At 42.2% G+C, this 23440-nt stretch overlaps 2 protein-coding genes and 1 long non-coding RNA gene across 11 annotated transcripts in view; 2 read left to right on the top strand and 1 right to left on the bottom strand.

Moving 5' to 3' along the window:
- Nucleotides 1-3284: 3284 nt before the first annotated feature.
- On the top strand, nt 3285-5625 carry si:dkey-29h14.10. Its single transcript, XM_020041509.3, has 5 exons — nt 3285-3399; nt 3695-3958; nt 4121-4153; nt 4387-4533; nt 4633-5625. Exons 1-5 carry the CDS (start codon nt 3363-3365, stop codon nt 4869-4871), a joined length of 720 nt encoding a protein of 239 aa, XP_019897068.1. The 5' UTR covers nt 3285-3362; the 3' UTR covers nt 4872-5625.
- A 5494-nt stretch (nt 5626-11119) lies between these two features.
- The window catches only part of spire1b (spire-type actin nucleation factor 1b), a 44939-nt gene continuing 32618 nt past the window's right edge, over nt 11120-23440 (bottom strand). For 2 of the 9 annotated variants that reach the window (XM_020041485.3, XM_020041489.3), the window contains 12 exons: nt 21128-21292; nt 20914-21000; nt 18218-18347; nt 16416-16463; nt 15336-15499; nt 15148-15247; nt 14765-14907; nt 13582-13782; nt 12467-12604; nt 12162-12260; nt 11786-12054; nt 11120-11531 (listed from right to left, as the gene is read on the bottom strand). In XM_020041485.3, the coding sequence (XP_019897044.2) occupies nt 11276-11531; nt 11786-12054; nt 12162-12260; nt 12467-12604; nt 13582-13782; nt 14765-14907; nt 15148-15247; nt 15336-15499; nt 16416-16463; nt 18218-18347; nt 20914-21000; nt 21128-21292 (1800 nt within the window). In that variant the 3' untranslated portion in view covers nt 11120-11275. Of the gene's footprint in view, nt 11532-11785; nt 12055-12161; nt 12261-12466; nt 13783-14764; nt 14908-15147; nt 15248-15335; nt 15500-16415; nt 16464-17672; nt 17715-18217; nt 18348-20913; nt 21001-21127; nt 21293-23440 lie in introns of those variants that run through there. The other 7 variants (XM_020041487.3, XM_020041486.3, XM_020041488.3 and 4 more) reach the window with 7 other exon arrangements.
- On the top strand, nt 14175-14575 carry LOC109614827. Its single transcript, XR_004574926.1, has 3 exons — nt 14175-14259; nt 14336-14433; nt 14549-14575. It is a non-coding gene; the product is annotated as an uncharacterized LOC109614827 (long non-coding RNA).

The following is a 23440-nucleotide window of genomic DNA, read 5'->3' on the forward strand; positions in this document are numbered from 1 at the left end:
GCCCTTATCCTGGCTCTGACCCTGGGCTGGACTGCTGTCGGCCATGAGGAAGCAGAAGGGTCAGACAGTCGGCGCTGCCTGAAAGCTTCCTGGAAGTTTTTCTTCTTAGCCCATCTGCAGGAGGAAATGGGGAGCACTGTCCTCCATGTTCCTTGAGAACAGAAGATGAAAAATAATGAACGAACAGCTTTAAAAACATAAGTGGTGTTTAAAACAACTAATGATAACTTTTCAAAACAGCTGATGATGACCTTGTCGGTCTACACATAATGATGAGCTGATGATGACCTTGTCGGTCTACACATTAACAAGAGACGTTTAAAACAGGCAAGAGGTTTGCAGACAACTTCCAGGCTGCCTCCCAAACAGCACTATATTCCTTACATAGCAAAGTGCACATCTTTTGACCAGAGGCCTATTTCAAACACTGACCCAGACAAATGCTTAGTACTTCCTGTTAATGTACAGAGGGGCCATTAGTACCGAGGGACAGTATTACTGTATTCAGCTGTTGGCAACCTGCCTGTTTTAGATATCTTAACAGCGCAACACAGCCATGCTGATCCTCTGGTGTTGGGCCCTGAGAACGAGGACAGACCCAGAGCCAACTCTGCCCTCTCCAGTCAAATCCTGTGAGCACTACGGAATGAGCTCAAAAGTTGCTGCCCATTGGCCTATCAATCACACTTTCCACATAAAGTGCAGTTGTTGTTTAAATCGGCATGCAAATAAATACCAATGAAATCAATGGTGCCAACATTGCTGTCCTAATTTAGTGTGCACCTCTATCTAACATTGATTTACGGCACACGACACGTGCAGAACACTGGTAGTTGCACTTGAATGTGCTTTCTTTTATTTAAGCACGGTCATTCCTCTCTTTCCCATAGCAGTGAAGCATTCTGCTTTGTGGTAGAGACCAGAGAACAGGATGAAGACATCTAAAATGTTGCTTATGTTTGTTGGCCAGTCGCCCTCCTGTTTCTCCGGCACAATAATTTAGCAGCTAGCATTTACAATCAGACCAGTTACTAATAGTAACACAAACTCAATGTTTTACATTGTGACACAGTGGGGGTGTATTACTTTCGATCTGAACACACCTCGATCTATTGGCCTGGAAAGTACCAGCCATTTTTGAAATGTTTAAGAAATTGTAGAAGTTAGAGGAAATAACTGACACTGTGGTATTTTGACAAAACAATTAAGCCATTGACAAAATAATTTAGATGACAAAGGTTAGAGTAGAATGCCTACATTAAGAACAATATGTTAATATTTTCAATTGTTGATTTAAAACCAAACGACCTTTCATCATTATCAGGTTTCACATCCATAAGCTCAGTTGCAAACCATGCTATAGACTGTAATTGACATTCCCCATGGATAAAGATCTAGGTTGAATTCCAACCAGGGATCAAAGCCTCATTGTCCAGCACACAAGCAGAAACGGAAACCAGCTCAGCCATACATACAGAGTGACTGGATATGTTCTGTTGAAAAGAGGCAGCTAAGGACAGGGCCTTCGTCCGAACCTATGTTGCTGGACTGTATATAGGACTATATAATCTCGTGTGTGTGTGTGTGTGTGTGAGAGAGAGAGACATAGCGAAAACGAGAGTAAGGAGAGAGGAAGAAATAGAAAGGGAAAGAAAAATCTACTGCCCATAATGCGGAAATAAATGTCAACAAAATTTCTACTCCAAATCCTCTTCAAATTATGTTATAATAAAAGTTTAAAAAAATACAAACGTTATCATTGTAACATTACAATTGTTTATAACCTCTTTGTGCAAGGATGCACTTAAGAAATTATATCAATTATTCATCAAATGAGGAATAACCTGAAATTGTATGGTATCGTGACTTCATTATATAGCATGTTTTACACAGCACACATGATCAATCTGGCATCAGTACCTTCCATCGCAATTCTGAAACAAACGCAAATCAAAAGCCTTTTCCAAATAAAAAATAAATGCCAAACAAGTTAACACAATAAAATGAATACGGAAACACAGACAATAAAGAGAGAGAGAGGGTGGGTCCTACCTTTCTGGTCGGGTTGCACACTGCGTGTAGCCTAGGAGCAGCTTCTGTTCAGATTCAAAGACGCAGTGCTTTTACTATGACAAGACACATCTGTTGATACAATCACCTACAAAACACCCCCGCTCGGTTGCCAGAAGATTCACAAACACCTATTTACTCCTTCAGACTGCAGTAAAAACAATTCCCCGCATGGCCTAGAGTCACAAATTACAAATGTGGCGTAAAACATTCAGAACAAAACCCCATATTTCCAGATAGGCATATATACGTTGTTTGCCAGTGTGTTCGTGCGTATTGTTCAACCAACGATGTCCTTCCTGCTATGCCTGCCTTCCCAGAAAGTGGTAGCGTATTGGTGGAATGTCCTAATTTAGCTTGCCGCTGGTGGTTACTTTAGGTTAGTCTAAAATAAAAGCGAAAGTTAAAGCGCTTCTTTATCATTGACTGGATTTGGGAAATTGACTCTTTTCATTTTATTTGCATTATTAATTAATCTAGAAAGCTTTTCTATGGCCGCTAAATATATCTAATGTTATTGGTTTGACCATAATCCAGCTAGATGCCGTACAAGAGATTATAATTTAAAAAATGCCCGTAAAAGTAAAAAAAAAGAAAGAATATAATTGTTAAATTATTGCGATGTGTTATACTTGTTTTGTTAAAAAAAAACAGAGGGGGAATTTGAGGCGAGTGGGAAACTCCTGAAAAGTCTGCGCGTGCGCCACAACACGGGGAAATTCTCTTTCGGTAGTTTTGGTTCTGCTGCATGTAACCGAAGATTATTTAGTATAAAGATAAACAGAACGTGCTTCTCCAAAAGAAAACCCCGATGACACGTAGGCGATGTTGTGACGTTTTGCGAGACCTAATCGAGTCAACCTGCGAGTAGCGCCGAACTGCGCATCTGCAAGCTCTGAAGTCAAAGGAAGTATTTCCACATTAAGGTGTTTTGGTCTTAAATTAAATCGCGTCTTTTTATCACTTTCACTGGGTTGTTGAAATTACATTTCAGTTATCTAAGAAATTGATTCAAGTCTATGTTTTGCATTTACTTTTTGAGATAATTAGCAACTAAGGAAGAGTATATCACAATTCCCAGAGACCCATGGTCTGGCGAGCGTGCTTCGCATTCCAAACGACATTACCGGAAGTCTCTCAATGTCATGCCTCTTATATTTAAAATATCTTTGATGTAGGGAACCTACAAGAGCCGACTACCCTATCGCCGCTATTCATTTTAAATGAAGCACGCGATCCGATACCGTGTTACCTTGTAATGTAGCTTTAATTGTTAGGTAAAATTCACAATTATGTTACAAAGTGACGGACAAAATGAGATCTTACCAGGTAAGAAATAATTTTGTTTAATGACTTATCTATTTTAAAACGCCATCGAATCTATTCTTAACAATAGTTATAGGCTATGATAACCAATCTAGGGAAGTTAACAGATAACAAAAAACAACTGGGCATTTGAAATACTGGTGTTTGATAGTGAATACCAGATATTTCCATTACATTCTGTTATACATAATTATGTAAATATATTATAATTATCAAGTTCTAACAACTATAACATGTCGTTTATTCAATTGTCAGACTAAAAATAAATCTGCGGTTTTTGCATTCTCTCTCATCAAAGAAAGGCGCCTGCAGCTCCAGTTGCATGTTCTTAGCAAATCAATCTCGTGCTCTCTGGTGGAAAGGCTGTGCATACAATTGTTGAGTTCCAGGACCATGACTGAGTATGAGAGCCAGGTAATCAGGTCCAAGGAAACAGACATGCAGAAGGCTTCCCAGCTGCTGCAGGTGGTCCTTAAAAAGGGCCGCAATGCTTGTCTACTCTTCTACAAAGATCTAGAGAGGTGTTGCCCAGAATTGTTTGAAAGAGTCACAGGCCTCCAAGGTAAACCCAATTACATAATTATACAAATGCTTTAGTTTTCAGTAAATGTTGTGTTTTATTGTGATTTAGTGATTAGATTAAAAGTGGGATTTTTAGAGGTAGTTTAATCTAGAGGACACATTTTCTTTTTTTATGTGTGTTACATTGTATTCTCTTTTATAGCTGTGAAAACCCAACATAATTCGGAGATGTCAGGTGAGGCTTAAGAACTTCCCATTCCTCATGTAAAACCCTAAGTTCCTATTTAGAAAGTGTTTTCTTTGTGTGTCCTAACAAAATCCCAAAGAAAATTTCTCCAAAATGTCATCATCGTAAATCAAGGTTTATTGAGATGTATTTCACTTTTCTTCCATTATTGTTCTATTATTAGAAACAGACATTTTCCCCTTTTTCAACTCATCCCCATTGTCTCACATCCCACACAACAGAGAAGCGAAACCACTGTCCCGCAACTTATGTCATCAACATCAGCCATTCAACCTTGAGTAACTTCATCATTGGTGGAGGCAGTTTTCAACATGTGACAACTTGCACACAACAGCCTCTAACTCAAGATTCAGTGGCTCTTCCGCAGGGTATGTTTCATTCTGTGTAACAGTCAGATCCTGGCTTGTCCATTGATTGCCGATGTAATTGGAGAAGTCCATTCATTTCTGTTAATCGTTCTATTACAGAGACAATGGAAGCCAAGTATGAAAGTGACCACCAGAGGGCAGTACAGGCTTGTACAGATCCAAAATTCCAGAGTGTCCAGGTCTATCGGTCCAAGCTGCAGTATGTCATAATTGGGGACAGCAACACCATGGAGGTCAGAGACACAGTGGAGGTGGAGGAAGAAGAAGAGGAGGAGGAGGAAGTGGAGGTTGTGGAGGAGGAAGAGGAGGAGGAGGAAGACCCCATGGAGAGTAATTGATTGGTTTTGGGTAGTGCTTTTCCAGATGCTCAAATTGATTTACCTTTTATGGGGAAATTCACCTCATATGCAGCTGTGGCCTGGCATTAATATCTCCTGCTGTTTTGCTATTGAGGTACTGCATCAAAGCTGCCCTTGGCACTCAATTCCCATGAGTGATTTAGTGAAAAATATGTGTGGCCATTTGAACTTGATTTCTTGAAAATGTATATTTATTGTGGATGGGTGGGATGTTGGTCAGGGCTGCATTCTAGCAACTTATTCTGGTAGGTCAGGCACCAGCAAGCTGAATCGTTCTTGTCTAGCCGGGGAATGTGCTCTTGTCCCAGAATGTGTCAGTGAATACTTCCTGATTGAGCAAGTAGTGTGATAAGAAGTATATCAGTGATATCTACATTAGAGGACATGTCTCAATCTTCAGTTCTTCCAAACCTGCTGTGGAACTGTTGATGTGATGAGACAAGACCATAGTTTTGAATTGGAGATCATGAAATTGGATAGGGGAAATGAGAAACCTTTCAAAAAAGTATTGAGCAATACAGATAGTACGTTCTATGAACCTGATGTGTAATGACCTGAAATGACTATTATTTAAATATGGCAAGAAGTACTTACTTAAATGTTTACTTAATTTATTTTGTCTACTACCCGGTTTCCAAAGTTGGGACTTTGGGTCAAATGATAAAGGAAAAACAGAATGCCATGATGTACAAATCATTTAAACCCTATATTCAATAGAAAATATTGTGCCCGGAATGTTAGAATAACATTTCTCAACGTAAAATTGCAAAGAGTTTTGGGATCTCATCATCTACGGTACACAATATCATTAAAAGATATTAAAAGATCAAAAACCAATATTGGATGGCTGTATGTATTTTTCTGATTCTCATCCCCACTGATGAGAATTGTGGGGAGAACTGTTGTTGTGTTGGCCCCTTCAAACCAGGACCTTCAGCATGCACTGGGACGGTTTGCAGCCGAGTGTGAAGCAGTGGGGATGAGAATCAGTACCTCCAAATCCGAGGCCATGGTCCTCAATCGGAAAATAGTGGCTTGCCCACTTCAGGTTGGTGGAGAGTGCCTGCCTCAAGTGGAGGAGTTTAAGTATCTAGGGGTCTTGTTCACGAGTGAGGGAAGGATGGAACGGGAGATAGACAGATGGATCAGTGCAGCTTCTGCAGTAATGCGGTCGATGTATCGGTCTGTCGTGGTGAAGAAAGAGCTGAGCCGCAAGGCGAAGCTCTCGATTTACCGGTCAATCTACGTTCCTACTCTCACCTATGGTCATGAGCTTTGGGTCATGACCAAAAGGACAAGATCCCGGATACAGGCGGGCGAAATGAGCTTTCTCCGCAGGGTGGCTGGGCGATCCCTTAAGGTGGCTTGGGCATCTGTTTCGGATGCCTCCGGAACGCCTTCCTGGGAAGGTGTTCCGGTCCCGTCCCACCGGGAGGAGACCCCGGGGAAGACCTAGGACACGCTGGAGGGACTATGTCTCCCGGCTGGCCTGGGAACGCCTCGGTGTCCCCCTGGAAGAGCTGGAGAAAGTGTCTGGGGAGAGGGAAGTCTGGGCATCTCTGCTTAGACTGCTGCCCCCGCGACCCGGCCCCGGATAAGCGGAAGATAATGATGATGTATTTTTCCAAAAACCATAACATTTCTCAGTTTCAACATTTGATATTTTGTCTTAGTACTATTTTCAATTAAATATAGGGATGAATGATTAGCACATCATTGCATTCAGAGTCCCAACTTCTTGGGAAACGGGGTTGTATTATGTGTCAGGATATACAGATTTCTCTTTACTGAAAATGGATTTCCTGTTCTACTATGTCAACAGTTTTTTTTGTTGTAATGTTATGTATTAAAATAATACATATTTGTTTTTATTTTCTGGTGTGTTGTTGTTGTTCAGAATTAATTTACTTTATCCCACCAAAAACATTGTTATTTTTGCTAGAAAATCTCACCTAATTAAATATCCATACAATATTATAAAGGTACTGCATTAAATGTTTATTGTTATTCATCATATGTTAATCTCTGCAGAGGGTTACAATAAAGTACATTTGGAAGGTTTGAACATATTAAGGTTACATGCTACGCAGTAGTACATGCATGTTGCTGTCACATTTTAGGCATTCTGTTACGTAACATACAGTAGATCACCTCTGTCTTGTTACAGTAAATACATTGTCTTGCATTTACATGTACCGTTCTTTCAGATACTAGTTAATATTAGCCTGAAACCAAACTGAATAGTTCTGGTACACTTGACTTCAGATGTAGTTTGTTAACAGCTCCAAATCTAAATTATTTTTATCTGGATAGTAGTAGACAAGGCAACACAGACCTGCTCTATGGACAAAGATAATATTCATATACAGATTGCAGAATCACTCTGGATAAAATCTGTCACAGAAACAATATAATTATGATGAGAGGAAAAGGCAGTGTATTTAAGGCAGAAAGATATGGGTTTGAGAGCAAGATTAAGAAGTTGACTGAATTTGGAGTAGACACTTTAATATGCATCCTGATTCTAAAAATGTAAAACTAAAATCTCTATGGTTAGCCACCCCCGGTCATTTCGGACAGCAGTTCTTCAAAGATGCAGTCAGTGAGAGATACACGTTTATGAAGGCTTTTTTCAAGGCTTAAGAAGAGTAACAGTACAATAGCATGAAATACCATTCTTTGCTGCTTATTCAATAGAACAGAAAGTTATATAATGGACCTTTGTGTAACAGCAATGTAAATGTCTAAGCATCTTATATCATAACCTAACTACTATATTTTAAAGCAAAGAAAGACAACTTGAGATCAATAATCGTTTTTATCTGCCCAATGTACATGGAACGAAAATATAAATGTAACATGCAACAATTTTCCAATGGATTTACTGTGTTAGAGTTCATCTAAGGAAATCAGGTAGTTGAAAAAAGGAATTCAACCCTAATCTATGGATACCAAATGAGAGAAAAAAGCTTTTGGTTCATGAGGAACATTTCTGTGATCTTCTATTTTTTGCACATGAAACATGGAATCAACACTTCACATGTTGAGTTTTTAAAATAACAAGCCTTGTCAAACATAAGTAAAATGAATATAATAATAGAAATAGGACTTCCTTCAAAACATATGCATGTATTTCTGGGCAGAGACATGCTTGATTTATTTACCAAATTATTTTTAGGGAGAAAGCCTATATAAAACAATGACAAGGAGGATTCCAACTGTTGGTGTCTGCATCTCGAATGCTAACCTAGCACAATAATAGGTAGATAATGAAAATAAGATTTTTATTGAAATGCATATTGTGCTTAATTCTCAGTAGTACCGAGAATAGGGGAATGATGAATTTGCCCATTTTCTGTTGCTGATCAATTAGTTCAGTGACACTTTTGTCAGTACTCGTCCTATGACACATAGTTCATGTATTTAGAAACCATACATCATGATGTCTTTAGAAGAGGCATGCTCTGTGGGGATGCAATGGCTTTCTATAGCAAGGTCAATGAGTATTTACACCAGAACAAAAAACGAGTTTCTGAATTTCATACAACGGTTTAGAGAAGATAGAAGGGAATTGCTTTTGGCACAAAATATGACAGTAGCAAAAAAATACTAAAAAATATTGTCAATACAATGCACCGAAAAAATAAGTGCTTTGTTAAATCATAAAAAGTGGTGGAGGCAACAAATGTTTCTAAATAAAAACACATTTCTCATATACAAATTAATTAAAATACTATACCATTTTGGTCACAGTGGACCATTATCAGACAGAGATAAAAATACTTATTCTTTAGTATGTTTGTTCTCTTACAAAGAAGGATTGTTGTTTTATGGTTAATGTTTTACAAAGAGCTCTGGACTCCAGAACATCACTGTATATATACAGTATCTCACAAAAGTGAGTACACCCCTCACATTTCTGTAAATATTTGAGTATATCTTTTCATGTGACAACACTGAAGAAATGCAACTTTGCTACAATGTAAAGTAGTGAGGGTACAGCTTGTATAACAGTGTAAATATGCTGTCCCCTCTAAGTAACTCACACAGCCATTAATGTCTAAACCGCTGGCAACAAAAGTGAGTACACCCCTAAGTGGAAATGTCCAAATTGGGTCCAAAGTGTCAATATTTTGTATATACTAAATACTGCACTGCGGCCCAGTCTCCGAAGGGAGGGGATCATGCTCTGCTTCAGTATGTCACAGTACATGTTGGCATTCATGGTCCCCTCAATGAACTGTAGCTCCCCAGTGCCGGCATCACTCAAGCAGCCCCAGACCATGACACTCTTACCACAATGCTTGACTGTAGGCAAGACACACTTGCCTTTGTACTCCTCACCTGGTTGCCGCCACACACGCTTGACACTATCTGAACCAAATAAGTTTATCTTGATCTCATCAGACCACAGGACATGGTTCCAGTAATCCATGTCCTTAGTCCGCTTGTCTTCAGCAAACTGTTTGCAGGCTTTATTGTGCATCATCTTTAAAAGAGGCTTCCTTCTGGGACGACAGCCATGCAGACCAATTAGATGCAGTGTGCGGCGTATGGTCTGAGCACTGACAGGCTGACCTCCCACCCCTTCAACCTCTGCAGCAATGCTGGCAGCACTCATACGTCTATTTCCCAAAGACAACCTTTGGATATGACGCTGAGCACATGCACTCAACTTCTTTGGTCGACCATGGTGAGGCCTGTTCTGATTGGAACCTGTCCTGTTAAACCACTGTTTCAGGGTCTTGGCAATCTTCTTATAGCCTATACCATCTTTATGTAAAGCAACAATTCTTTTTGTCAGATCCTCAGAGAGTTCTTTGCCATGAGGTGCCATGTTGAACTTCCAGTGACCAGTATGAGGTAGTGTGAGAGCGATAACACCAAGTTTAACACACCTGCTCCCCATTCACACCTGAGACCTTGTAACACTAACGAGTCACATGACACCAGGGAGGGAAAATGGCTAATTGGGCCCATTTTGGACATTTTTACTTAGGGGTGTACTCACTTTTGTTGCCAGCGGTTTAGACATTAATGGTTGTGTGTTGAGTTATTTTGAGGGGACAGCAAATTTACACTGTTATACAAGCTGTACACTCACTACTTTACATTGTAGCAAAGTGTCATTTCTTCAGTCTTGTCACATGAAAAGATAAATTCAAATATTTTCAAAAATGTGAGGGGTGTACTCACTTTTGTGAGATACTGTACACTATATAGATTTTACAGTCGACAACAAAATAATCTAAACTTGTCAAAAATAGTAAAAAGGGGGAGACAACTTATCACAAACTAGCTGACTCAAAGCCAAACTGGCATTGGTACCTAGTTGACAGTCCCCCCAAACAAAACATTGTGGTTTCCCTTAGACAGCACAACAAGCTTTCTAATGTCAAATTACATTGTGTATTTAGCAAATATGGAGTTTCTCTGAGTAACAATGTACATTTATGCCCATATGTACTTGACTGAAACGTGTTAGTATGGTTTTTGACTAAGTGCGTATGCGATAAGTCCACCTCTGTCGACTAGTAAAAGGATATGGAGAATAGGTTATGGAAGGCTAGGATTTTTGGTATGCAAACCTGGTAAAGAAATGGCTAAGAAACTCCATATTAGTTGGTAATTGGAGAGTTCCCAAATAATTTTAACATTCTAATACTTGCAGAGCTGTCCATTGGGATCCACAAATTATCGTTGCAGAGCTTGAACTATGAGCTCAGGTACTCAGGCAACCTGAACAAATATACACAAAAAAACATCATTTCTAAAAGATAATCTACAATTTTATTGTTCAGTCATCATTCAACCTTTGTTGCTTTTATTTCAGATTGTTTCCACTGTAAGGGTGTTTAAAATATCTATATAGGCCTTGTGTTGGCAAAACCTTCCTTATAGCTCTTAAGGAGAATACCATAGCCTGATGAATTCAACTACTTAGTGTTATTTTGCATTGTGCTCTCTGAGTTTTCTGTGGGTGCATAACTCCTACGACATTTCAAGTTTTCAAGGAGACTGACCAAATTGTGCCAATGTAGGAGGGACTGAGGCATTACAACATGTCTTATTAGGTTAGATCATCAGTCTCCTTCCCCTCTTTATAGCAGAACAGTAGTGGAACCTTAACATTACTGAGCAAATTACTGTAAAAAGAAATACTAATATTCTTCAGCCTGGAAGAGAATGTAATGTACACAACTATCAGAAGACATGGCAACCAGCACTACAGTCCATATTCCTGCAAAACGTAAAGTGCCCAACCGACAGCATCAATAGCCAGATGACTACACATTCCAGTAAAGGCTGGATTGCTGCACATCCATCCAGATCTCATTTGTTGTGCCATACAAGTGCTGGAAGCAGCGAGAAGACAGAAAAGTCTAGATCTCGTTGATTGTTCTTTCTGAGGGTCGGTAATCAGCTCCCTTGGGGGACGACATGTAGAAGGACTGGGTCTTGCGTTTTAAGCGTGCCCGTTTTGTTGCCAGGGACAGGCTGTGCTTGCTGGAGGAGATTATGTCATGGATGAACTTCTTGCAGTCCACGCACACCTCCATGGTGCACCAGTCCTCTGTCAGCTCTGCTGGAAGCTCCACCTCATCCTGGGATTTCTCCAGACTACCATGCTTGGACAACCTGAGAGAGGGAGGGATGGAGATGGAGAAGTTTAACAGAGTTGGTTCTGTCCCTGTACCACACTGACCTGAGGAGGCTACAGCTTATTTATTATGTATTTACCTTTATTTTAGAACATCTTTTTTATAATAATGTTCACAGTTGCTTTTAGAAGTAAATGTAACAGAGCAGAATAATACAATGTACGTATCTGGGAGCATTTTGAACAGGACCGTAAAGAAACTAATCATGGTGAAGACTGGATGGGTGCGTACCTGGACATGGTCTTCTGAAGGCTGAGGCGATGGCGGCTGGGAGAAGGTTTCTCAGCCTTGGGGGCTGCTCCTGTTCTGCTTGATCCAGCTGCTGCTTTAATAGCTGCTTTTCCTTTTCCCGCTGAAACTGCTGGGGCTGTTGATGGACCAGATACACTGGCAGCTTTCCCCACTGTCGCCATGGCAGCCACTCGGTCCCTGGGTAAGGTTGAGGTGGAGCCCAGGGAATAGATGGGTAGGTTGGCATAGGGCTTGGAGGGCAGCCTCATCTGACCAAGGGACACAAAGCACTGCGTTAACACTCTCAGAAATACAAGGGGAGATATAGAACCCTCAACAGGACATTTTTGTCAAGGTCCTGTTAAATAGGACCCACCTTTTGACAGCACTGTGAACACACAGGTCTTTTGCAGAACTGGCAAGTGTAGGACCAGGTGAAAAAGGAAAACCTTTTGGTTCGGCAACAGAAGCAAAGCTGCAAGAAAGAAAAATCAAGGAAATTTAAAACAGGTGTATAAGAAGTACAAGACAAAAGGAATCAACTAATTCAAAAATCCTGTGTGGTCAGATCGTGAAAATTTAACAAAAAGAATGTCTAAGGTATTGCCCCATCAATAAAGGCACTGTGACGCTCAGTCCCAGAAAAATGTTCAGGAGGTTAAAACATGTAAGGCGACCGACCTTTCCCTTCTTCATAGCATTGTACACATCCTTGTATTGTTGGAACTTCTCCAGCTCTGCTTTCACCAGCACTTGTCTGATGTGCATCACCTCTTCCACCGTCAGGGACAAGCACTCTACCGGGAAACAGAACTCCTCCTGAAAACACGCACAGGGCCGCCCGGGTTACTATGACAACCACACAAAACACTCTTGTTACCATTCTGTCCACACACACCGGCACTTGTTGGTACACTCTGTCCAGGATTGGACTAAAAAGTCTCCATTGTGCGCCCAGCAAGTCGACGGGACAAAAAATAGCACAGAGGGCACAGAACCAGAAAACAACAGCAGTGACAGGAAGTAATTTGAATATTCCAGAAAATTCCAGAATCCCTTTACCTGATTCTGATTGCCTTAACCATCCAGTTAATCTTACAACCCACCAGGCCCCTGTGATATGCAACTGTGGTTGGCTTTCCTCTTCTTTCTATCTACTTCTGCACTACATAAATCAGTCTGCCGTGGGTCTGAAGGACAGGCTTTCCTCAGCAGTCCTGTTGCTGCAATCACTGGTCTCCCTGATGCTGTTCCAATAATTTTTCACAAAGGTTTTCTTAGCACGCGCTAAGAATGTTTGTCGCTCCCAGAAGTAGCTATAATATAGTGTAACTCTGTAATGCTGCTGGGACTGCTGCTGATCTTATGACACACAGCGATACAGAGTACTGCATTGTCTCTGGTCCTGGAGAAGAGAGAAGGGTGGGGAGCGCCTAGGGAGAATCAGCCAACTGAAAGATAATGGTTTATAGTTGCTACTGAACAACAGCACTGATTATATAGGATACAAAACAGTAAGAACCGATCTAGCTAAAGCAGTGTTTTCATTGACAGTGGCTAGCTAGTCTACATGACGCTGGCAAGCACAACAACTATGGCTAAATGAAGTAGAGCTGAGTATGATGAGGTGCTCCAGGGAGTCTGCAGTTGACTTTCAAAAGGCAGGATGGTGCGCAAACCTACACTAGAGGGGTTCCTATGAAAACAGCCACAGTCCTGGAAGCAGTGGGAGGGGTTATGGGATGACTTCTAGGAAACCAGAAAGCATAGGAAGAAAATGATTGGCCATGGCATACCAGATGGGACATACGGTGGACATTAGGGCCAACCTTGACAGGCTTTCGTCCACTGTTGTGAATACGCCTGCACAGGGCAGACAGGACAGACCACAGCAGGCCCAAGACAAACACCTCGACAGGGTGGACGCTCCGTAATGGGGGAAGAGAGAAAGGAAGGGGATGCAAGAGGAGGGGTGTCCAGGGAAATATCTTCCTGACCTGGGGAGGACAGGGGTTATTGTGTGCATGTGAGAGGAGGGGGGCCGTTTAGAGGAGAGGGAGGGATTGAAGGTGATGGTGGTCGTTGATAGAGCTGAGGGAGGTGAGGGAGGGATTGAAGGTGATTGGTGGGGTTGATAGAGATGAGGGAGGGATTGAAGGTGATTGGTGGGGTTGATAGAGATGAGGGAGGGATTGAAGGTGATTGGTGGGGTTGATAGAGATGAGGGAGGGATTGAAGGTGATTGGTGGGGTTGATAGAGATGAGGGAGGGATTGAAGGTGATGGTTGGATTGAAGGTGATTGGTGGGGTTGATAGAGATGAGGGAGGGATTGAAGGTGATTGGTGGGGTTGATAGAGATGAGGGAGGGATTGAAGGTGATGGTTGGATTGAAGGTGATTGGTGGGGTTGATAGAGATGAGGGAGGGATTGAAGGTGATTGGTGGGGTTGATAGAGATGAGGGAGGGATTGAAGGTGATGGTTGGATTGAAGGTGATTGGTGGGGTTGATAGAGATGAGGGAGGGATTGAAGGTGATGGTTGGATTGAAGGTGATTGGTGGGGTTGATAGAGATGAGGGAGGGATTGAAGGTGATGGTTGGATTGAAGGTGATTGGTGGGGTTGATAGAGATGAGGGAGGGATTGAAGGTGATGGTTGGATTGAAGGTGATTGGTGGGGTTGATAGAGATGAGGGAGGGATTGAAGGTGATTGGTGGGTTGATAGAGATGAGGGAGGGATTGAAGGTGATGGTTGGATTGAAGGTGATTGGTGGGGTTGATAGAGATGAGGGAGGGATTGAAGGTGATTGGTGGGGTTGATAGAGAAAAGGAAGAGGAGTCTGGGGTGAAGCTCCATTAAACTGGAAAACATTTTAATGAACTGTTTATGCATTGTATATGTTTAAATGATCTGCAACATTTTACAACCTCATGAAAATATCACATTTTCTCTCATATCTTCTCTTTCCTTTTACTCACCAGAGACTTGGAGCTCTGTCTGGATGGTGGGATGAACTGACGAACGTTAGTGGGCGTCTCCTTCTCAATGGAGTGTCTCCTCTGAGGTGCCTGCCTTCTCTCAGGCTGAGGGGTGGAGGAAATGGGTAGGAACATGGGTGGAGCTGGGGATGGGTTAGGGGTGGAGATATTACCATATGATATAAAATGATGTATTAACGTCACTGTAACCCTGGTATTTACACCGGTCATCATACGAATCACCGGGTTAACTTGACTAAGAACACTTGGCATCAATCAAAGCATAGAAGAGCGCGTGGTACTTTAGGATCTCTATGATAACTCTAATCCTCTTTAGGAAGTCTAAAAGTAACTCCAGCCTTCTCATGGTCACGTATGCTCACTCTTCTTGCCCAGTACAGACTCTGGAGACGTGTCGTCCACCGCCGACGTACAGACACTGGAGCTACTGGCTGACCTCTGACCCGTGATTGTTGTGTCATCCTGTATAGGGAATAACAGAGAGCTGTACTAACAGGATGTACACTAAAAGGATGTTAACACACAGAAGGAGACATACATGCACACTCACGTCCGAGTCAGAGCTGTCCAGTTCTGCCAGGGTGGGTGCTTTCAGCCGTCGCCTTTGAGAGAGGGCCTGGGCGCCACCCCCTGGTGTACCAAGTCCCCCATTGGACAGAGTGCTGAGGGTCATGGTGCTGGATGTCTTCCTGCGTCCGTCGGGGCTGGACACATCTAGACAGAGAGGTCATCATGAGGAAGACAGCTCGGAAAACCCAAACACCCAGAGGTGACTTCAGCAGGGCGCAACGTGGCTAACTATACTGAACAATGCAGAATGTCCCAAATGGAGCTGTGCTTCCCAGATGGCCATCAGTCTTATGAGTTCTATTTGATATATTTCTATCTGAGCCTTTGATAATGTTGCACCTTCCTGAAAAGACCTGAGGGTAAAACATGAGCGGGAAGAGAGTTGATGTAGAGAGTTGAGTTGAGGAGAGGCAGAGAAGCAGGCTGCTGTTACACAAGCAACATGGATTCTACTTATATGCTACATATCCTTTAAGACCCGTATTGAACAGGATTTACATATGTTCTTAATTCTAGCTTACTGGCCTACTCCTTTCCTCATTGACAACTTATTCATCCAAGAGAGAGAAAAAAGAGGGGGGTACTGGAAACAGCAGATCATCTGCAGCAGAGGGACAACAAACCTTTACGTGTATTGAGGCTTTGCAAGGTGCTCACTTTTCTCTTTAAAAAAAAAACCTGTCTCACAGGGAAAGGCAACAGAATGAGCTCATTCCCACAGTGGGAGGTTAAGGCCTTCTTTCTCTAATGCTGTATCTCAAACCATGCCTATCTACTACCTCAGATATGACTGACTGGCGCTAGGAGACAGGTTAGTGACATTATGCTCAATGTCATTCAAGAGTAAATGCATTGTAAACCAATGGTTTGCCTCAACTAGATCTGTTGAAAGAGTATTATTCAATCTATTTGAATCCAGATAATACCTAATGTTATAAGCAGCAGTGTTATGATGCAGCCAAACGGACGGACAGACAAGGCCGTTAAGTGTACTGTAGCTGCAACACAGCTAGCTAGTCTGGTTAACAGAGCTACACACTCCACAGCTCTGATACTTTACCTTGACGTGAAAGGAGCAACTGTGGAGTGCTGTGGTATATGCCTCCACCTAAAAGGGAATACTTTCTTAATATAGTCCACATTGTAATAATGGTTTATCCACGAACATAGCCTGGCTGAAGTTTTCTAACTCTCTCAATGACCATTGGTATTGATGAATCTGGCCACAGCAGGGTCAAGTAACCATCCCCAATGAATGTGAGATCAGATAGCCAAACACCCCCTACACATGGAAACACATAGACACACGCTTTCACATTAAAACAGAAATGTAACCTGAATTGGAGCAATGGATGAGAAAGGTTGAGAGATCACTTAGCGTGATGAGAGACACTGGGATTAGTGGGAGAAATGTCAAGCGTAGCTAATTAGACGTCACAGTTCAGATTTAACACAGGACGTGTTGACACAGAAAATATTAAGACTGGCCTTAGCCCACTGGTCTTTCTTGTCTGATGACTCAAACTCAACACTTCAGCTGCTACTGTGTTTGTATGCTATGTTCTACATTGTACAAAACAAAGCGAACACGTTTGGGTAGCCTTGTTGCTAATATTACCTGATTCACAACGCAATTAGGGCAACAGTTAGTGATGTGATGTCATGCCCGTATATGGTAACCTTTACCACAGCTTTCAGACAATCAGCATTTCAGATGAGTACCACTGCACATGTGACCCCCAGTGGGAATCAAACACCGCTCTAGGGTTGCTAATACCAAGACAATAGATGCATTGGCTGACAATGTCGTGTGTGCATTTAGACTGAAGACGTCCATGTGTTTTTAAGACACTGTTTGCAGTTCCTCCTGAGGGACTCTGACCAACGAGCACCGCTTTTGATATCAGAAAGTGTGGCTTCATTAAACCCCATGGCCTGTTCTACATCACATCATTAAACCCCCTTGGCTTCTTTCACGGCACATCTCTTTCACTCTCTTTTACAGCTCAGTGGCATGTGAAAGGGTCAGAATGACGGAAAGATATGATGAGGTCATCTTTGGGTGAATTCTGCTACGGTGAAGGTACGGTCGACATCCGCTTTATGCTTGACAGTTCTCTCTCTGACCAGTGTCTGTCAAGACATTGACAACCAGAGATCCCCGCTGCAGTGCATAACCAAGCATCACCACCACCACTGAAGCATGAGGTACCGTGGGTTGAAGCAGCTACTAACATGGGTGTCATGGCTTGAGCAGGTGGACGACAAGCACAACAGTGACTTAAAGAAACAGCCAGGTAACCAGACAGAGTTTTACCTGACAAGTCAAAACTTTGAGACATGCTAAGTGGCCGAATTACTGCAAGAGAAACAATGGCGGCATTATGAAGATATCTCTTGGTTAGTAGTAACACAGGCAGAAGATAATTATTACATTAACACGAAGAAGGTGGTTCTGTCCATAGGGCAGTATGGTATGTTAAAGAAGCAGTCAGTAGAAAGTGCACAGCCAACAATGTGTTTCGATTGTAATCCAGGGTATTATTTTGGTCATTCTTTGAGCCAATACAGACACTTAGCATAACATAAGACAGGGTGCTTGTTAAGGCTGCATTACAAGCAGAGCTGTAATGTCAAACAACACAGGCATCCAAGTAGAGTAACTCTGCTGGGAGGAAGCATCGGTCAAACCAATGAAAGAAAAGTATGATTCACCTTGTGTCTTTCATTCAATGCAGCTGCCCAGCACCAGTGAAAGTGTATAACCATAACATGTTCCCACAATGACCGTGTGTGTGTGTGTGAGACAAACAGACAGAGGCAGAAAAGATGGGCGGAGTTGAGAGAGAAGGAGGCTCTCACCCAGTCTACTCCTGCGAATCACATCAGGAGAGACAGGTCTCAGTTTCCTCTCAGATTTGATCTCATCTAGGATCCTCTCATGCAGGGTGGGAGGAACTTGAGGCTGGGGCTTCAGCTTCCTGGCTGCTGCCTACAGACACAAAGGTATGAACACACACGCACACGCACACACATGCAGATACATACACACACTCACAGTGAGTTATGAGCATCACAGTAATGGACATCAGGCCTTTCCGGCTACCTCACCTAGGAAACCTTGACAACACTGTCACTGTACCACTAATATCACTGGTACTAAACCTTAACAACACTGTCACTGTACAACTAATATCACTGGTACTAAACCTTAACAACACTGTCACTGTACCATTAATATCACTGGCACTAAACATTAACAACACTGTCACTGTACAACCAATATCACTGGTACTAAACCTTGACAACACTGTCACTGTACAACAAATATCACTGGTACTAAACCTTAACAACACTGTCACTGTACAACCAATATCACTGGTACTAAACCTTGACAACACTGTCACTATACCATTAATATCACTGGTACTAAACCTTAACAACACTGTCACTGTACCACTAATATCACTGTCACTGTACTACTAACAACACTGTCACTGTACCATTAATATCACTGTCACTGTACTACTAACAACACTATCACTGTACCATTAATATCACTGGTACTAAACCTTAACAACACTGTCACTGTACCACTAATATCACTGGTACTAAACCTTAACAACATTGTCACTGTACCATTAATATCACTGTCACTGTACTACTAACAACACTGTCACTGTACAACTAATATCACTAGTACTAAACCTTAACAACACTGTCACTGTACAACCAATATCACTGGTACTAAACCTTAACAACACTGTCACTGCACCACTAATATCACTGGTACTAAACCTTAACAACACTGTCACTGTACAACTAATATCACTGGTACTAAACCTTAACAACACTGTCACTGTACCATTAATATCACTGGCACTAAACATTAACAACACTGTCACTGTACAACCAATATCACTGGTACTAAACCTTAACAACATTGTCACTGTACCATTAATATCACTGTCACTGTACTACTAACAACACTGTCACTGTACCATTAATATCAGTGATACTAAACCTTAACAACACTGTCACTGTACAACAAATATCACTGGTACTAAACCTTAACAACACTGTCACTGCACCACTAATATCACTGGTACTAAACCTTAACAACACTGTCACTGTACAACTAATATCACTGGTACTAAACCTTAACAACACTGTCACTGTACCATTAATATCACTGGCACTAAACATTAACAACACTGTCACTGTACAACCAATATCACTGGTACTAAACCTTGACAACACTGTCACTGTACAACAAATATCACTGGTACTAAACCTTAACAACACTGTCACTGTACAACCAATATCACTGGTACTAAACCTTGACAACACTGTCACTATACCATTAATATCACTGGTACTAAACCTTAACAACACTGTCACTGTACCACTAATATCACTGTCACTGTACTACTAACAACACTGTCACTGTACCATTAATATCACTGTCACTGTACTACTAACAACACTGTCACTGTACCATTAATATCACTGGTACTAAACCTTAACAACACTGTCACTGTACCATTAATATCACTGGTACTAAACCTTAACAACATTGTCACTGTACCATTAATATCACTGTCACTGTACTACTAACAACACTGTCACTGTACAACTAATATCACTAGTACTAAACCTTAACAACACTGTCACTGTACCATTAATATCACTGGTACTAAACCTTAACAACAGTGTCACTGTACCATTAATATCACTGTCACTGTACCACTAACAACACTGTCACTGAACCACTAATATCACTGGTACTAAACCTTAACAACACTGTCACTGTACCACTAATATCACTGGTACTAAACCTTAACAACACTGTCACTGTACCATTAAAATCACTGTAACTAAACCTTAACAACACAGTCCCTGCACCATTAATATCACTGTTAAAAAACCCAAAACAACACTGCCACTGTGCTATTAATATTAATGGTAGTAAACCTTAACAACATAGTCACTGCACCATTAATATCACTGTTACTAAACCTTAACATTTTCACTCAACCATTAATACCACTAGTACTTACTGACACTTTGGATGCTGGAGCGATACTGTCCCCAGTAGAAAAAACATTACAGATGACTGATAGATAAATGACTTGGGGCCAAAAGGACCCTAACATCGATACCCAGGCTTCCTCACATTTGAGTGATGAACAACACTTGGGAGAGTAGAAGACACCAGAATGAGAGGCACGTACCATAGAATGTACTATAGTTTATAGTATATGGACTATATAGTACTGTACATAAAAGGGTATAAGGGAGTGAGAATGCCTCATGTTCTCCACTCGAAACCCTATGACTGTACAGCCCATAGAGGTACAGGATATACTTTACATACATAGCTAGAGTCCTTCTGATTTCATTCTATGGTACTCTGTTCAGCCAAAAGAGATAGAACAGAGTGCCCACAGAGATACAACAGTTTTATCTCTATGGTTCAGCCCCTCACCATTCTAACACCAAAGAGGTTGCTACCACATGTAAAGTATATCAGTTGTCTCTATAGGCTGTGCACTCACAGGGTTGAGAGGAGGCCTGGACCGGATGAAGTCAAGGATGACCTCATGGGCGCTCTTCTTCAACCTTGGTGGAATGTCATTGTTTACCTGGAGGTGCAAGGGACAGCACACACACACACACACACACACATCAACAGATGAATGAATTAAGCAAATACAGTAACAAATTACAGTAACTGATTCCAACATGACAACAAACCCCCAAAAGTCTCACCATGACCTTGCGAAGTTTGTAGCGTTTGGAGCGGATGTCATCCATTAACATCTCATATGGTGTGAGCTGGAACTCTATGGCCAGAGGATTGTACTGGCGCTCCTGGACCTTCTTCAGCTTCACCCCGTTACGCAGGTCCCCCATCACCTGCATCCAGAACTTAGCCTGGGAGACACATAGAAAACAGTACCCATGATTTAACACTAATAAGGGGCCAATTTCCCAGGACCAGGTGAAGCCTAGATACATGTAGCTTTCATTACTTCAACCACTACACATCGTAATTAACAGACACAGCAACCAAGGGCTCTCAAAGGAGGGTCTAGCCTGGTTTCAAAATACGTCTCTGAGTGTATACAATGTATTAAATTTGACAGCCTGCTGTACACACAGAGTGTCATGCTAAAAGTGTCCATTAAGCATGACACTTTCATCACACCTCTGTAGTGTGCATAGGAAGAGGTGGAAAAGCACCATACACAGAATCAGGTAATAACAAACCGTTCATAGTATCAGTAATGAAACAGCACACTACGTGGCTAAAAACGAAAACAGGGCAACTTAAAGCAATGGCAATCGACACAACTTGACGCAGGTGCGGGGATGCTGCCATCTTTTCCATGCTGGTGGTTAGTACACCGGCGAGGAGGAGCGCAGGCGAGAGGTTGGCACTGCCACAATCCGGGAGGCCGGCGTAACAACCTCACTCCTTTAAAAAGAGAACTAATCATGCTGCTATCTGATCAGTCTTCAGAAAACCTGTCCAATCTTCTTGCATTTTATGTAATTTGATTGGTTATTTTCTATTCACAGGTAGAAAAAGATGTTTGTTTAGATAATTGATAATTAGGGTAGATAATAAGGTGTAGCCTGGCCCGGGGGCATGAAGGTGACCAGTAGGCTTGATACTGTCCACCCTTGCTGTCTTGCCAGGTGGGCTCTCGTCGCCACTGGGATGCCTTCCCTCCAATGCCTTTCAGGGGAAGAGTCACTGGCTTGTTGTTGTCTGTCTGTTGCGCACTTGTGCAATTGGGCTGTACTCTGCTGGCAATACTCATTCAGGGTGGTTGCAGGTGGTGGGTGTCCCGTTGGTTGATGCCTGGCAATGTGGGTGGATTGACTTCCTGCCTGTTGGGCCCTGTCCGGGGCCTCCCCCATCTCAGTTCCTAGGTCTTAAGCTGCTATACTATTGTGCTGGCGGATTGGGTCAGTTCTCTTTCCCCACTAAGTTCTCCTTCTCCACTAAGTTCTCCTTCTCCACTATAAATCGTTGTTGATATGAGGAATGCATTTTCTGAATTTTCCCAGTCTTCTCCCATTTTAAACTTTAGGAGGACATGAGGTCCTGGTCCACACCTACGGAGTACCTGGTTTGGAGGGCCCGTTGCTGTCCCTGTCCTTGTCCACCTGGTCATACTTCTGACCTAGTCTAAATTTAAATAGACTCTGGATTTAGCCCAGATCAATTTATTAATTATTCCAATTGGACTCTTAATATCTCACCCGGCACAGCCAGAAGAGGACTGGTCACCCCTCTGAGCCTGGGTCCTCTCTGAATTACTGCAGCAATGCGACGTGGCATGGAGTCGATCAGTCTGTGGCACTGCTCAGGTGTTATGAGAGCCCAGGTTGCTCTGATAGTGGCCTTCAGCTCTTCTGCATTGTTGGGTTTGGTGTATCGCATCTTCCTCTTCACAATACCCTATAGATTTTCTATAGGGTTAAGGTCAGGCGAGTTTGCTGGCCAATTAAGAACAGGGATACCATGGTCCTTAAACCAGGTACTGGTAGCTTTGGCACTGTGTGCAGGTGCCAAGTCCTGTTGGAAAATGAAATCTGCATCTCCATAAAGTTGGTCAGCAGCAGGAAGCATGAAGTGCTCTAAAACTTCCTGGTAGACGGCTGCGTTGACCTTGGACCTCAGAAAACACAGTGGACCAACACCAGCAGATGACATGGCACCCCAAACCATTACTGACTGTGGAAACTTTACACTGGACTTCAAGCAACTTGGATTATGTGCCTCTCCTCTCTTCCTCCAGACTCTGGGACCTTGATTTCCAAAGGAAATGCAAAATGTACTTTCATCAGAGAACATAACTCAGCAGCAGTCCAGTCCTTTTTGTCTTTAGCCCAGGCGAGACGCTTATGACGCTGTGTCTTGTTCAAGACTGGCTTGACACAAGGAGTGCGACAGCTGAAACCCATTTCTTGCATACGTCTGTGCGTGGTGGTTCTTGAAGCACTGACTCCAGCTGCAGTCCACTCTTTGTGAATCTCCCCCACATTTTTGAATGGGTTTTGTTTCACAAT

The sequence above is a fragment of the Esox lucius genome, chromosome 20 (genome assembly GCF_011004845.1).
Source record: "Esox lucius isolate fEsoLuc1 chromosome 20, fEsoLuc1.pri, whole genome shotgun sequence".
Lineage (NCBI taxonomy): Eukaryota > Metazoa > Chordata > Actinopteri > Esociformes > Esocidae > Esox > Esox lucius.

Coding starts and splice junctions, on each gene's coding strand:
- si:dkey-29h14.10 (XM_020041509.3), top strand. CDS start 3,363: ATGTTACAAAGTGACGGACAAAATGAGATCTTACCAG. Junction 3,959..4,120: donor AAGAGTCACAGGCCTCCAAG/GTAAACCCAATT, acceptor TCTCTTTTATAG/CTGTGAAAACCCAACATAAT. Junction 4,154..4,386: donor ACATAATTCGGAGATGTCAG/GTGAGGCTTAAG, acceptor CCCACACAACAG/AGAAGCGAAACCACTGTCCC.